Source organism: the organism of the source record quoted next, unplaced genomic scaffold (assembly GCF_019419815.1).
Source record: "Pyrus x bretschneideri cultivar Hongxiangsu unplaced genomic scaffold, Pyrus_bretschneideri_v1 Contig5, whole genome shotgun sequence".
Lineage (NCBI taxonomy): Eukaryota > Viridiplantae > Streptophyta > Magnoliopsida > Rosales > Rosaceae > Pyrus > Pyrus x bretschneideri.
In genome coordinates this window covers 1,722,392-1,737,023 of record NW_025999787.1, presented here as the reverse complement: position 1 = coordinate 1,737,023, position 14,632 = coordinate 1,722,392, and the positions used below count along the sequence as shown (strand labels likewise).

At 39.7% G+C, this 14,632-nt stretch overlaps 3 protein-coding genes across 3 annotated transcripts; 2 read left to right on the top strand and 1 right to left on the bottom strand.

Annotated features, from left to right (window-relative positions):
- Positions 1-1,716: 1,716 nt before the first annotated feature.
- On the top strand, positions 1,717-3,817 carry LOC125470283. Its single transcript, XM_048569126.1, has 6 exons — positions 1,717-1,812; positions 1,877-2,008; positions 2,705-2,841; positions 2,930-3,257; positions 3,618-3,704; positions 3,800-3,817. The coding sequence occupies exons 1-6, from the start codon at positions 1,717-1,719 to the stop codon at positions 3,815-3,817; spliced, it is 798 nt and encodes a 265-aa protein (XP_048425083.1).
- Positions 3,818-5,624: 1,807 nt separating this feature from the next.
- LOC103954224 (beta-1,6-galactosyltransferase GALT29A) lies at positions 5,625-7,625 on the top strand. The gene has a single exon (XM_009366027.3). It carries the CDS (start codon positions 6,138-6,140, stop codon positions 7,419-7,421), a length of 1,284 nt encoding a protein of 427 aa, XP_009364302.2. The 5' UTR covers positions 5,625-6,137; the 3' UTR covers positions 7,422-7,625.
- A 612-nt stretch (positions 7,626-8,237) lies between these two features.
- On the bottom strand, positions 8,238-12,693 carry LOC103954246 (protein ADP-ribosyltransferase PARP3; the record flags this gene model as incomplete). The annotated part of the gene is made up of 17 exons (XM_048569125.1): positions 8,238-8,587; positions 8,664-8,846; positions 8,939-9,082; positions 9,179-9,261; positions 9,500-9,602; positions 9,702-9,911; positions 9,997-10,157; positions 10,234-10,310; positions 10,390-10,517; positions 10,587-10,824; positions 10,904-11,037; positions 11,137-11,311; positions 11,563-11,632; positions 11,721-11,778; positions 11,864-11,977; positions 12,073-12,268; positions 12,371-12,693. Coding segments are annotated over 17 exons (2,466 nt in total), but the record flags the coding sequence as incomplete, so codon positions are not given.
- Between the last annotated feature and the right edge of the window lie 1,939 nt (positions 12,694-14,632).

Below are 14,632 nucleotides of genomic sequence, written 5' to 3'. Positions count from 1 at the left end.
AACGAAAAGTGAGTTGCTTATATTGTGAGAGTCTTTCTTCCTTATAGAGAGTTTTTCTCACCTTTTTGTGTGAGGTTTTCAAAGTTGACCAAATCCAGTAGCACCAGCCCTAGCTTTGGCCGCGGTTGGTTGCCGTTTCCCTTTTTCTTTCCTTCTCTTCTCTTGTCTTTGCTTCTACTACTTTTTCAACATGTTTTATTTCCCAATTTGTTTTGTGTCTCTTACCCTACTAGTACGCCTTGTTCTAGTTCATCCTTGGTCCGATTTTCAACCATGCATCATGTTGAGATTGTGTGTAGAACTCTGGTGTTTCCACCTGCTCCGGTGTTTTCAACACCACCACTTTCTTGTTGCTATCTGCCTTTTCCAGCAATGTTGCTCGTGTGTTTTCACTGACTTCATCTTGATAGTTGGCTTCTATTAGTTGTTGGCTATCCTTACTACGTGGATGTGCTCGAGGAGCAGATCAAAATTGGATGATGCATTTGATGAGGTGCTGCTTGGTTGTGGGTGAGGATTGGAGCATATCGGAAATCTTTGTGGCGGCGGAAGCAGTGGAACATTCTAGTTGTTATTGTTGTGCTTTGCCTTTTGGGGCGAATTTGTTGTTTGGCCCTTTTGTAATCTGTTTGTTTTGGCCCTTTATGTTTGCTTATAAGTTAGTTTTGGGCCCGTGGGTTGTAATTGTATGTATTGCTTTTTGGTGTTTAATAAAAAGTTTGCTTACCCAAAAAAAAAAAAAAACACTATTGAGTACAATCTCTTCAATGTCTATTATAATCATTTTTTGCCAAAAGAATTAGACTTTATTATACTCTAATGTAATGTTTACATTCTTCGTCAAAATATTGAAAAAAAAAATATCTGTTAAGGGACCTTTTCTTTAGCATAAATCTTAGGAAACTATTATTGGCGTTCCAAAAAATTAATTATGCACTCTTCATAAGTGTATTTTTCTTTCTAAATATAAAAAGTTTGGAATGCACAATTAAATTGTTTGAGTACTAATAACAACTTTCAACCTTAAACCTAACAAATTATCACAGTTCCCTAGGCACTTTTAAGAGTCGCTTTTTCTTAGGAAAATAAATAATTAAATTTATTTCTCTATTTTGGGATGTTTTTCTTATTGAGTTGCATTTGACAATATTGAAGGAATTTACAAGATTTTTTTTTTGTCAAACGATTGATTTTGTTAGATTAGCCACCCACGGAATTTGAATCTACGCTGTCATGTAAGGGCTCAATATCTTTCCAAGATGCTTTTTCCATTATATAGTAAAACTTCTCTAAAATCATACATTTGGGACCAAACTAATTTTGTAACTTTAGGGAGGTTATTATTTATGACTTATTTATTCGTAGTGAATGTTGTATTTCCTAAATAGTATTCCTTGGGTGCCAAATACTGTATTTCTTGCATATTTGTGTCCTCATCGATAATTATAACTATGTCGAGAAAAACAAAATGTCTTCGTGAGAATGAGCTCGAGTTAGGGTTCGGGTGTGTTTTGACGGCTACTGGGTCTACTCTTCCACATCATGGAGAATTTCCTATGGTTGTTTCGATCGAAGTTCCATCTAAATGATCAAGAGGGGGTGGAAGTAAAGATTAGCGATACGGTGACGGAGTGTTTACATTGCTCCAAGTTCTTTTTGCTCAAATGGATGACCCCCCTCTAATGGGTGGGTCAAAATCAATATTGATGGGGCCGCATGACTGGAGCATTTTTTTGGGGGAGTGGGAGCTGTGTTAACGGATTGGACGGGGAAGTTTTTAGCAGCGAGAGCATGGAGGAAGGAGGGTATTGGGTATGCTCTTCATGCGGAGTTTGAGGTAGTTTTGGAGGGCTTTCGGCTGGCAGGGGTGTTGCAGGTTAGACGGGTTATTGTGGAGAGTGATTCCACTCTCGCTATTGTTGCTATCAATAACTACTCTTGGGATTTGTTTGAGTTTGGTTTGCTAGTGGAGGATGTTAGGCAAGTGGCGGAGTTGCTAGTGGAGGATGTTAGGTGAGGAATGCGGAGTTATTGAAACCTTATATGAAAGAGGAGATTAAGTTGGCTCTGTTTCAAATGCATCATTCCAAGTCTCGGGGGTTGGACGGGATGTTTCCGTTTTTTTATCATAAATTTTGGCATATTGTGGGGGCGGATGTGGTGGAGGCTGTTCGATCTTTCTTGAGGTCGAGCTGTTTGTTACATGAAGTTGCTTTACGCATGTCGTACTTATTCCAAAAGTTAATGAACCTCAGGATATGACCCAACTAAGGCCGATTAGTTTATGCAATGTAGTGTATAAGATTGGGGCTAAAGTGTTAGCTAATCGTCTTAAAGGGATTTTGTCTACTATTATCGCTCCACATCATAGTGCATTTGTCATTGGCAAATTGATCTCCGATAATTCGTTAGTAGCTGTGGAGATTGAGCATTTTCTCCATAACAAACGACGTGGTCGAGAAGGGTATTTGGCTTTGATTTGGACCTTAGCAAAGCATACGACCGTGTTGAATGGAAATTCCTGGAGGCTATGATGTTTAGGTTGGGGTTTGCTAGGGAATAGATCAGAGTGATTATGGCTTGTGTGTCATCAGTTGCCTATTCTTTCCTAATTAATGGGGGCCCTAAGGGCTATGTTATGCCATCCCCTGGACTCCAACAAGGGGACCTGATCTCACTGTATCTTTTCCTACTATGTGTGAAGGGTCTTTCGACACTTATTGCCAAAAAGGGGCAGTGTGGGGCTCTTAGCGGTATTCATATTTGTGAGGGTGCTCTGAATGTTCATCACTTACTCTTTGCTGATGATAGTTTTCTATTCAGAAAAGCTAGTCTTGATGAGTGTGCGGTTATTTAACATATATTGGATGTATACTCTTAAGCGTCGAGGCAAGCGGTAAAATTTTCAAAGAGTAATGTTGTTTTTCAGTGCAAATGTTGGTTCAATAGAGCAAATTTCTATGGTCTGGTTTCTTGGTGTCCAAGTGGTGGAGCAACATGAACGCTACTTGGGGCTTTCTACCTTTGTGGGGAAAAATAAGAAAAAAAAAACATTCTCCTACATCAAGGAATGGGTTATGAATAAGATATGTGGGTGGAAAGGAAAATGTTTGAGTAGTGCGGGGCGTGAGCTTCTTATTAAAGTGGTTGCTCAGGCCCTTCCAGCTTTTGCTATGTATTGTTTCTTACTTCCCAGGACTTTTTGTGATGATCTTCACAAGTTGATGGCTCGGTTCTGGTGGGGCAGTGATCCGAATGTGAGGAAAATACAATGCTAGTCTTGGGAAAAGCTTTGCAAAGGGTATGGGCTTTCAGGACTTATTTGCATTTAACTTAGCGGTTTTGGCTAAGCAGGGGAGGCGTATTTTCTAGCAACCTAATTCTTTGGTCGCACAACTATTCAAGGCTTGTTATTTTCCCACCCTATCCTTTTGGGAGGCAACCGTTCCGAAAAGTTGTTCGTATTGCTGGTCTAGTATTTTAAAGGCACGTGAGGTGTTAGTCTGTGGCTCCAAATGGGTTGTTAGGAATGGTTGGGGTCTATTAAGGTATGGAAGGATAGATGGTTACCAAGACCTCTTTCTTTCAAAGTCCTTTCTATTGCTGTTGCTGATCAGGATGATATGCGTGTCCAGGAGCTTATTGATACGGAGTCTTGCCTGCGGAAATTGGTTGAGTTACATGCTTTGTTTTTGGAGGAGGAGGTGGGTTTGATTAGTACTATGCCGATCAGTTTTCACTTACTGCCAGATCGGTTAGTTTGACATTATAATTCTCGGGGTGAGTATATTGTTAACAGTGGCTATCTGGTGGCTAGGGAGTTGGTGTAATCTAATTCGGTTGGTGCGTCTATGTTGGAAGGGAGCAATGCTTTTTCACCTTTCTGGAAGTTAATATGGAGGGCTAAGATTCCCCCTAAGGTGAAAATTTTTACATGAAAAGTTGGTCAGGACAATATTTCGACTAAATTTAATCTTGCAAGGAAGGGGGTGCACCTTTATATATAGTGTAGGGTGTGTTCGGGGAATCTCGAAACGGATGGGCATATGTTTTGGGAGTGTGTGTTTGCGAGGGTTGTGTGGTTGGGGTCTCCATTGGGGGCTAGTATCTTGTCGGAACCTGGTATGTTGATGCGTGAGTGGCTCCTTTCAGTAGTTGAGAATCAAAGAGCTAAGTTTGATCTTGTTTGCATGGTTCTTTGGGGCTCCTGGCAGGCACGTAACTCTCTGGTATGGGATGGGCATCGTGGACAACCTATGAAGGTAGTGTAGAAGGTTGTGTGTTGGTATTAGGCATTTTTGGTAGCCTATGAAGTGTAGAGTGTGCCAAAGTCGGTTCCTTAACTCAAATGGATGACCCCCTCTGATGGGTGGGTCAAAATCAATATTGATAGGGCCACACGACTAGAGCATTTTTCTGGGGGAGTGGGAGCTGTGTTAAGGGATTGGATGGGGAAGTTTTTAGCAGCGAGAGCATGGAGGAAGGAGGGTATTGGGTATGCTCTTCATGCGGAGTTTGCATCAGTTTTGGAGGGCTTTCGGCTGGCGGGGATGTTGCAGGTTAGACGGGTTATTGTGGAGAGTGATTCCGCTCTTGCTATTGCTGCTATCACTAACTACTCTTGGGATTTGTTTGAGTTTGGTTTGCTAGTGGAGGATGTCAGGCAAGTGGCGGAGTTGCTTTCCTCGGTCCATTTTGTGCATGTGCCAAGAATATGTAATGGGGTTGCCCATAGATTAGCTAAGTTTGCCATTTCTATTGGCAATAAATTTGTATGGTTAGAGACCCTCCTGATCTCATTCAGGACCTCTTCAGCCAGAAGTTGATGTAGTGCATTTGATTTCAATAAAATATAGAGGTTTCGTCAAAAAAAAAAAAAAAAGATGGGACAACAAAAATTATATATGGAGTGTACTCTAATACATAAGTGGTCTCAAGTTGGGACTAGAATTTTTATGATTGTAAGGACGTTATTCCATTATAGAGTATTACTTTAGAAATGGTTAACTGTTATTTGTAAGAACAGATACGTGTTTGAAAAATAATTTCATATTAGGTGGCATCATACAAAGATAGGTAGAATGAAACTTCATTTTGATGGCTTGGTTATCTTAACAAATTCAGCCTCAATATGCTTTATTTGTTGAGAGTTAAGAATCTAGGGTAACGGTCTTTGCAACCGAAATTTTCACTTCATAAAATTGCAAAGAATCAAAATGGATTTTAAATTAGGGTTTGACAAGATTCAAGTGGAAGGTGATTCGAAGGCTCCGATTGAGAAAGTTTCCAAAATCCAAGCATTTTGGAAGGTGCCCATTTTGCTGGTTGGAATTCTCTCTTATTAGTTCTTTTCATGCGCCTTTCAAATTTGTTTCATCTTCTGTTTTGAATTTTAATTATTTATGGAAAAATATTGGTAGAACCGTTTATAAAAGAAACAAGTGCTGTATATGAATCACTCACATAATCTTGAGAATTGTAGGCATCCGCGGGATTATTTCGTAACCCAATTTTCTTCTATTTTTTGTTGGTAGAATTTCCTTTCATTCTCACTTTGTTTTTCTTTTGCTTTTTGCTTTTTCAGCAGATTGATGTGGGTTCTTCGAAATAGCAAAAAACCTTAAGTAGACCCCACCCCAAATCCCACCCACTCTCCATCATTGCTTTGAGCTACGAGAAGGAGAGGCGACCATGCCTCCACTATTCCACAACACTCTCCCTCTCCCACTACAGAAATCCTCAACAAGTGCAAATCACACCTTTCAACTGCCCAATCAATAAACCTTCATCCCACCATCAAAACACCCTAAATATATAAAGTGGTCAATTTTTTACTGTATTTCCACTGCATTGCATCTCCCACAACTCCCCAGGGAAAAATAAAAAGAAAAAAGAAAAATCCCATCGCCTTTCAAAGTCTCAGGCTTTTCGCCTGCAATGGGGTTTGTCACCTGCTGGTTTCTCCAATCCGGCCCAAACCCCACACTCCCTTTAGCATTTAGCATCATGAAATTTCCATTTCTCAACCAAATCCCAATTTCTCACTCTCAGTCCCACTGAAACACTCCTCAGCAGAATCCCAGATGCAAATCCCATCTACTTCCCAAATCCCTCTCTGAAAATCCTCACTTTCCCTAATGCCAAAATCTGTAGAAAACCAGGATGAAGTCCACACGCAGAGCATCAAGATCTGCACTCCCATCCATTTCTGGCCGCATTTAGCGACACCCATCAACCCTTTCAACGATCTCTTCACTCTTCCCATGAAGCGCTCTGTCCGCCCATTATTCAGCATTCTCCTCCTCATTGTGTTCGCCGCCATGCTGAGCTGCCGGAACGCCGTCCGCCATAGCTTTGAGCTCGAGAATAAGGTGCTAATCCAACCGTCGAGGCCGGTGTTCAATGCCACTCTGCTCAGATTCGCCGCCGTTGATGCAGGTGAAGCTCAAGCCAAGAAGGAGATTGAGCAGCTGTTGGAGGGTAACTTTGCCAGTCTCGGAAAGTACCGGACTTTCGCTTCGTGGAGGCGATTTAATCACCATGATATCAGAGCGAAGACGTCCACTGGATTGCCGGTAATGCTCCGCTCTCCCCGATTCTATCGTTATTGGTTGGATTTTAGGAGGGTTTTGAGTGATTGGTCGAGAAACAAACGGTTTCATGCTGATGTTATGTTGGATTTAGTCAGACTTGTTAGGAATCCCATTGATAGGCACAATGGCTTGGTGGGTTCGGAGCAACGGCGCTATTCGTCGTGTGCGGTTGTCGGAAACAGTGGGATTTTGTTGAAGAGTAATCATGGAGCTCTCATTGATAGTCATGAGGTTGTCATTCGATTGAACAACGCGAGGATCCAGAGTTTTTCGGAGAAAGTTGGCTCGAAAACCAGCATTTCGTTTGTAAATAGTAACATTTTGCATCTTTGTGCTCGGAGAGATGGTTGCTTTTGCCACCCTTATGGACTGAATGTGCCTATGATTATGTACATTTGTCAACCGGTGCATCTCTTCGATTACACGATATGCAACATGTCCCACAAAGCGCCGTTGCTTGTGACTGATTCTCGGTTTGATATGTTGTGCGCGAGGATTGTGAAGTATTATTCGTTGAAGCGGTTTGTGGAGGAGACGGGGAAGTCGTTTGAGGAGTGGGGGGCAGTTCATGATGGTTCCATGTTTCATTACTCTTCCGGTATGCAGGCTATTATGCTTGCTTTGGGAATTTGTGACAAAGTTAGTGTTTTTGGATTTGGGAAGTCGGATTCAGCGAAGCATCATTATCACACGAATCAGAAGGCCGAGCTTCGATTGCACGATTATCCAGCGGAGTACGCGTTCTATCACGATTTAGCCGAGAGACCGCAGGTAATACCGTTCCTTTCGGACAAGTTCAACATTCCTCCCGTGGTTCTATATCAATGACATTTTGGGAGTTGAATCATTTGCTTTTGTGGAATCAGTTGGCTTGAATTGTTGCACTGTTAGTGTTGTAATTGTAGTCTTCAACAGCAGTTGTTGAAGATTAATGTTTTAACACTTTGAGCCTCTACTATCTAAGATAGTTTTGGGAAATATCAACTGTAAAATTGGAATCCAAATCAGGTTATCATCTGTTTTTTGATTGAATTCGTTGGATTTCGACATTGAAATCATACGCATGATCGACCATAAGTAGTTTTGAAACTGAAACCGGCCTCGATGTGATGTTACAATTGTCGAAAATTACGCTTCTTTTTCTTTCGAGTTGGTTGCCAAGGAAGAGTTCTTCCTTTACCATGCTGTCTTCAACTTTTGTATTTCATTTTGTATCGTAACGCTCCGCCATATTAGAGACACTACCTTAATTCACATATACGGAAGTATTATTACAAATGGAATTGCAGACTGAATCTACAAATTCGAGGCTCGTTTGACAACCATTTCGTAGCCGTAGCCGTCACTTTTTGTGCAAAAGACCAAAACTTTGTACAAATATGATCCAAAAGGTCTAAAATGGTTATCATACACCTCCCGGTGATCGTTTGAGATGATCGGTGGCCGCGCTCTTATAAGAAAAAAAGAAAAAAAGCAGTCGCATCTGCTTCCGTTGCTAAAGCCGCAGTTTTGTGGATAATTACATGAAGGCTTTAAGGACCTAACAGCAATGTTTCCTAGCTCCTCGAAGAAGGCTGGAGGCCTACGACCTCGTCGGACCCTCGAGGCTCAAATCACTCATTTTTTCACATACGTGTACAGATGTAAACAGTATAAAATCAGTATAAAATCGTGCTTGAGTAGCATGTATGCCACCTTTGAGTCTTCGGATTCACATGCTTCTACAATTTCAAGGTGCCGAGAAACACCATTACTACAGACCGACTGGAAGATTCGTGATGACGTTATATTCAACAAAAGTTCATCTACAAACCCTTCCCAAAGACATACCTACTACTAAGGTTACTTTCAGCAAAAGAAAAAGTCAAAAGGTCTGCGCAACGTTATACTCCTCCGTTTCCCTGGCTTTCCTTCCGGTGACCCCTTCACTCCTCCGGCTCCATCACTGAATCCTTCTCTTCATACTTCACAGCTACCAAAAACCTGATGCTTACCTGAAACAAAAGAAATACTTGAGAAGCCATGCACCAATTCGAAAACTGGACTGCAAACTCTATCAAGTACAGATACCTGTGTCGGATCATAAATAGCATACTCGTTGTACTCGAGAATGCTTTCTTTATCATCTGAAGGTACCAGGCGGCCACAAGGAACTTTGATATCGTCTTGCCAAACAAAGTGCTCCGATTCATCAGTTTTCTTCCTCCCCAAGCCTTTAACTCCTACTTTCTTCTCCTCTAAAGATTTGGTATCCTGCGTCATTGAATTGCACAAGCCCATTTGAGTTAAAACTTAATGGAAACATTACCCGGAACTTGAATTAAAACCATTTTCTCAGGTTCTACCTCCGGTGCGGTCTTAACCTTAGTGATCTGGTCTCCTTGAGAGGCTACAGCTAAAACCAAGAACCCTTCCGGTCTGTCCACTGCAGTAAACCCGTACCTAGCAGCTTCTGCAGCAGCATCAGAGCACACAATAGCCCTTCCAAACTGTGAGCCAAAACCCAGATATTAGTATTCAATTAGAGAGCTTACGCACATTAAATCATACGGGGACAGGACTTGTAGTAGCTGTAATTATATTACCATATAGCCTGGAACAGGCAGAGAGCATATTGCTGGCAAGAAACCCTTATGCAGGTGCCTCAACATATTTGAGCTCCGTGTTCCTGCAGACAGAAAACCAAAACTACAGTAAAATCCTTGTTTTTGTTCAACCTGCAGTGGGCAAATTATTTTTCTTCCAATATATTGGAGCTCGCTTAGTCACCACCATGCAAAGTACTGTACAGTCACTCACCCTACTGGAGGAAGTTAATACAAATCGAGCTTCGTTCTTGGAAGGTGCTTATGCGTGTAAAGAAATAATAATCTGTTCAAGTAAATGAACAGGACTACAGAACTTACCACACCATAAGAGCACTTTGTTCGGTAACTTCTTCATTTCATCCAGAGATTGGCAAGCACTTGATTCAATAACAAATATGTTATCAACAGACACCCCATATTCCTGAAAAGCATTTTTGATTACCACCAACACACATCCATATTCTGTACAGTAGTTGGTGGTTTTAATGATTCCAAATCTATCTTAAACATGCATGCTTACAACATCTCCAACTTTGACAGGTTCGTAGGTCTTCTCCAGGTACTTCAAGATCATCTTGTAGTCATCAGATTCCTTATCCAGTGGAGAAATTGAGCAGCCCAATTTGTTGTATCGCTCGGACAAGGGGTCATCAAGGGTAGATTTACCCATGTCTCCAATGAGATGGGAAGCCATGGTTATGTCTCGAATAGTTTCAAGTGCAGCTGCAGCCTGCAAGATTAGACCGGAAATGATTTCAAGGTGTAGTGGACATATCCAGAATCAAACAAGTGACATATGATTTGCTTCTGCTTACATTATCTGCAAGTTCCTGATAGTCTCTGAAGATAAAAGGTCTAGTAGAGTGCATAAGGGTGAACCATCTTTGACTAAAATCTGACCAAACTGCCTCAGCCTTCGGCCCTGCATCCTTCATTGATTTCAATGTCTCCACGAATTTCTGAAGAACCTCCTCACCTGAATACACACCTTTGTCATTTTGTAAAAGATTGGACAAGGAGGGTACAGGAGGATCTTCGAGGAAGTTCCTTACATCGTTTTAGGTGGACAACGGAAAGCATCCCCGTTGGAAGATCGGGCGTGTCATAACCCATTTCCATTAAAGCATATCTACATTCGAAACAGCTGGTTTGAGGACTTCCAGAGTAAAAAGACAGTAGATAGTCAAATGCCTGGAACGGAATCATACTTGTAAATCTCTTGACTGCATAAAACCTTCATGAAATTTGCAACCATCGGCTCAAGTTTGCAATGTGTGGCAGCAACTCCCAATTGGTGAAGCCCAAGCCCTCCATGCCTCACATCAACTCCGTCATCCTGTTCAGAGTAGCAAACGTTTCACATGGCAAAATAACATTGCAAACAGAAGGAAATGAGACACAGTACCATGTCTATAGGGTAAAACTTCAGCGGCTTCTTCTGGATTTTCTTCTCTCTTTCCCATGGTTCAAACTCATTTCCGGTTGCTTCCTCGAAGAGCCTCACAAACTCCATGACAGCGTAGTCCACATTATCCCACTCTTCAAGCCTTTCCTCCGCATTAGGGTCATCGCCAACTTTTCCTTTCTTGTAGTACAAATGCAGGTTGCTCTGTGGTACTGTAATAAGTTGCATGATGCAATAACTGCAGAAGAAGCTTGAAAATTAAGGCCAGTTGACATCATCACAAATAAACTCAAATAGCTGGAGACGGTCTAATATACTCGTTCAGTCTTCTGCCTAGATCACAACGAGAAAAGGCGCAGTTGTATAATATGCCATCTCTCTCAAAGATTTTCCCATCTCGCTCCCGCAATTTACTATCCTTGTGGACACTTCTCTTCCCATATATCTTCAGCTGCAGTCATATACGTTATTGTTGTGATCACAGATACAAATATTCACGTGAAATTTCAAATGGAGTGCTATAGATATCTTTGAGGTGAAAATTCTGTACTTCTGTTGAAAGGGACTCAAGTGCCTCTTCGCTTGGATCCATTTTGTACCATGGAACTCCTCTGCCATCGGGAGCAAGATCACTAACAATATCATACGCTTCAAGAGGCTGGGGTTCTTGTTTCTCGATGCTGTCTTTCAGCCATGCTTCGCTTATTACGGGAATTCCTCTTTCCCTGCAGCAGGATCAGAACTCTCAAGTGATACTTGTCAAATGAAAATTCCAGAACACTACTATTTTCGCAGCGGAATTAATAAGGGAACTCAAAAACACTGCTATTCTCAAGTTGGAATTAAGGGTAATGCTGGGAGACAATTCTTATCCTCCTTATAGGCAACAGTACAGCAATACACTCGAAGAGACCTATTCTACAACTCAAGAGAAATGTTCAACGCTTAGGGCCAAGGGAAAGAAATAATTACGCACATTGCTTCAGCAAGTTTACCCGTGCCACCTCTGTCTCGCTCCGCAGGGGATGCAATCAGGCAAGTTACACCTACAAGTGTTTGTAATAACAATTACAAGTCTAGACAGAGTACACTTTTATCTGCAGAAAATATGTATACAACATAAGCACAAATTACCAATCACATGGTTGGCAACTTTTCCTCCGTGTTTTTCTATTTCTTTTCTCCAGTATTGCTGCAAATATTGATACACAATCAGTAAGCACCACAAATTGGCAAATGCACAATTGATAACGACAACATGACTGTGTGTTACATACATGAGATGCACTAAGACGGCCCATAAGCGACATCAACATCCCAGTAAAAGGCTTAACTGGGATGCTTAAATGCTTCTGAGGACGGCGACCTGGGTCCTCGTAATCCTTTAGCAACTACACCACAGATGAGCTCGTTAAGTTGACATAGATATTAGGGGCTATAACATAGCAGACGCGCTAAAAAGAATAAAGAGGCAACTGCGAATTACATCGGATGCAGGAGAGTTGAGGACACTATCTGGCAACTTGATTGGTTCTAGTTTCCTTGGCGGATCCTTTGTAATAAATGTACAAGTTGCCCACTCACTATAAGATCCGGTGCAAAAATAGCGTATAACCCTGAACTCCAAATCGCCATTGCATGCTGGACATTTATCTAATGGACCGTAAAACAGCAAGTCTTGACTGTCCAAACATTGAATCGAATATGATTAACAGTTGCAAATAATCATGCAATGCTCCTTTACATTAGCAAATGAAATTAATTGCAAACAAAAACGGACTAACCATTTCCGTAGAATGGTGGAATCAGAGCCGGAGGAGTCCTGGCCATTAGCTTCCAAGATTTCGCGCATCTGTTCGGTTGAAAGGTTGTCCTTGACCGCTGCGCAGAGCTTCTCATACTCGGCAACTACTTTCTCCGAGGATTTTCCATTTGTATTGCCGTTGTCACCTTCAGATTTGGCCTTCTTTGGAGACTGCTCTGCCTCATGAGCCTTGTTCTCGGCTTTCTGCTTCCTCGTCGTCACTTTGTCCTCTTCAGCATTTCCATGAGAATGAGACCTTGTCTCATGGACCTTGATAACGTTCAGTTTACACAAAACATATAGTTAGTAAGCTGCTAAGGCCTTTTACTACCCTAAACCCTACTCTTAAAAGAAGGAAATGGGGAGAAAATTTGACAATATAGCTACACTTTTTGCCTTTTTTTCCCTTAATATTCTTGCAGATAAAAACAAACTAAACTTAGACGTAGGGTGCCGAATTTTACCAAGTAACAAAGAAACATCTGGTGTAATTGGATTAAAAGGTAAACGTTTTAACTAGTATTCCATCATTTTAAACCCTAGGTACTTTTCTGAAAGTAATCATAACTATTTTGTTCTTCCTTCTCTTTCGATTTTTGGCGGTATATTCTCTTATTAAGATCCTACGAATAATTCAATAATGTTTCAAGAAAAACTAGAACCTAGTGTTTTATGGCCGCGAAGAAATCCTCCTAACCTTCTGGAAGAACCCACTAGCTAGCTAAATTTGTAAGACATAATACTCTTCCCTTAATTTTTGTTTACTTAAGTTCAAAGTAAAATATTGGTTACAAAGAACTTAAAATATTAATTACAATACTTCTATGTATTTGACACAATCACCATCTCGACGGTGAGATGATAATTGTAATATATTCAGATGAATTATTGTGACAGTAAGATGTTGTGATTGTATAAATATAGGGTTCTTTGGATATAGGCCCTCCAAACTCCTATTTTCCAAGTAAAAACCCATCTAAATTTAAACATTCAAATAAAATCCAAATTTCAAATAGCCTACCATGTAGACAAATATATGACCAACTATTACAATACAATTACAACTTATGCCATAGAATCCTAATTTGGTCAATAAATGTTATTACTCATCCTAATTATGATGAGCAATTAAATCCATATGGATATTTTACCTTTCTTGTATCATAAATATTAGCAACATATATAAATTAATTTACCAAATTTAAAAGAGAAAGACAATCTTGTACGGAAAAAATAATATTGTTTGAATTATGTAATTACCTACATACAAATTAATTTATCTACTTATAAAATATTATACTAATAAACCTGCATTTTGAATCATGTAATTACCTACATACAAATATTATACTAATTTACCTACATTTAAATTAATCTACCTACTTATAAAATATTATACTAATTTACCTACATTTAAATTAATTTACCTACTTATTAATATTATACTAATTTACCTACATTTAAATTAATTTACCTATTCCAAAAAAAAAATAGTGATATTAGATAATGTTCGAATGTTGTGGGTTTGTGCTTGTAGGCAATTAAATAAACTTTTAATCTAATGCACATAAATCATGTAGGTAAATTAGATCGTTTTGAAAGTAAACTAGACCCTTTAAATTTTGGTTTGATGTAATAGGTATAGACTATTTTGTAGGTAAGTATTGTGCGGAACATATAGCTTTTGTTTTGTGTATTAGGGATTGAAATATTAGCCGAAGCTGTTTTTAGGTTTATTGTTGTGTTGGTAGGTAAATTAACTTATATATGTAATGCACAAAATTATGAAATTAGTATTATTATTTTTCAATTGGCACGTTATAACAATTTGAAAGTTAATACATTGAATATACAATGAATGGCATGAATTATTTTGTAAAATATATAAAATTAATTAAATGGATATAACAAGTAACTGATCCAAAAACCCCATCCAAGTATTAATAGGGGTAGTTTAGGCATTCGAAAAATACACAATTTGAAAAGTCAAACTTAATTAAAGAATTTGTTTAGTTGGAGGCTAGTCAATGGGCTTTATTCAAGAAAACAAAAGAAGATGGGTTTTAGTAGAGGAAAATATAGTTTCAAGGGGTAATATCAAATTTTCAGTAAATTATATTATAGTCTATCCCAAAAGATATTTTCAAAATTTGGCTCACAAGAATTTAATAAACTCAGGTTCAAAATTTACATAAACAAATAAACCAGAATTGGTGTCGCAATAACAGTAACACTAAGAGCT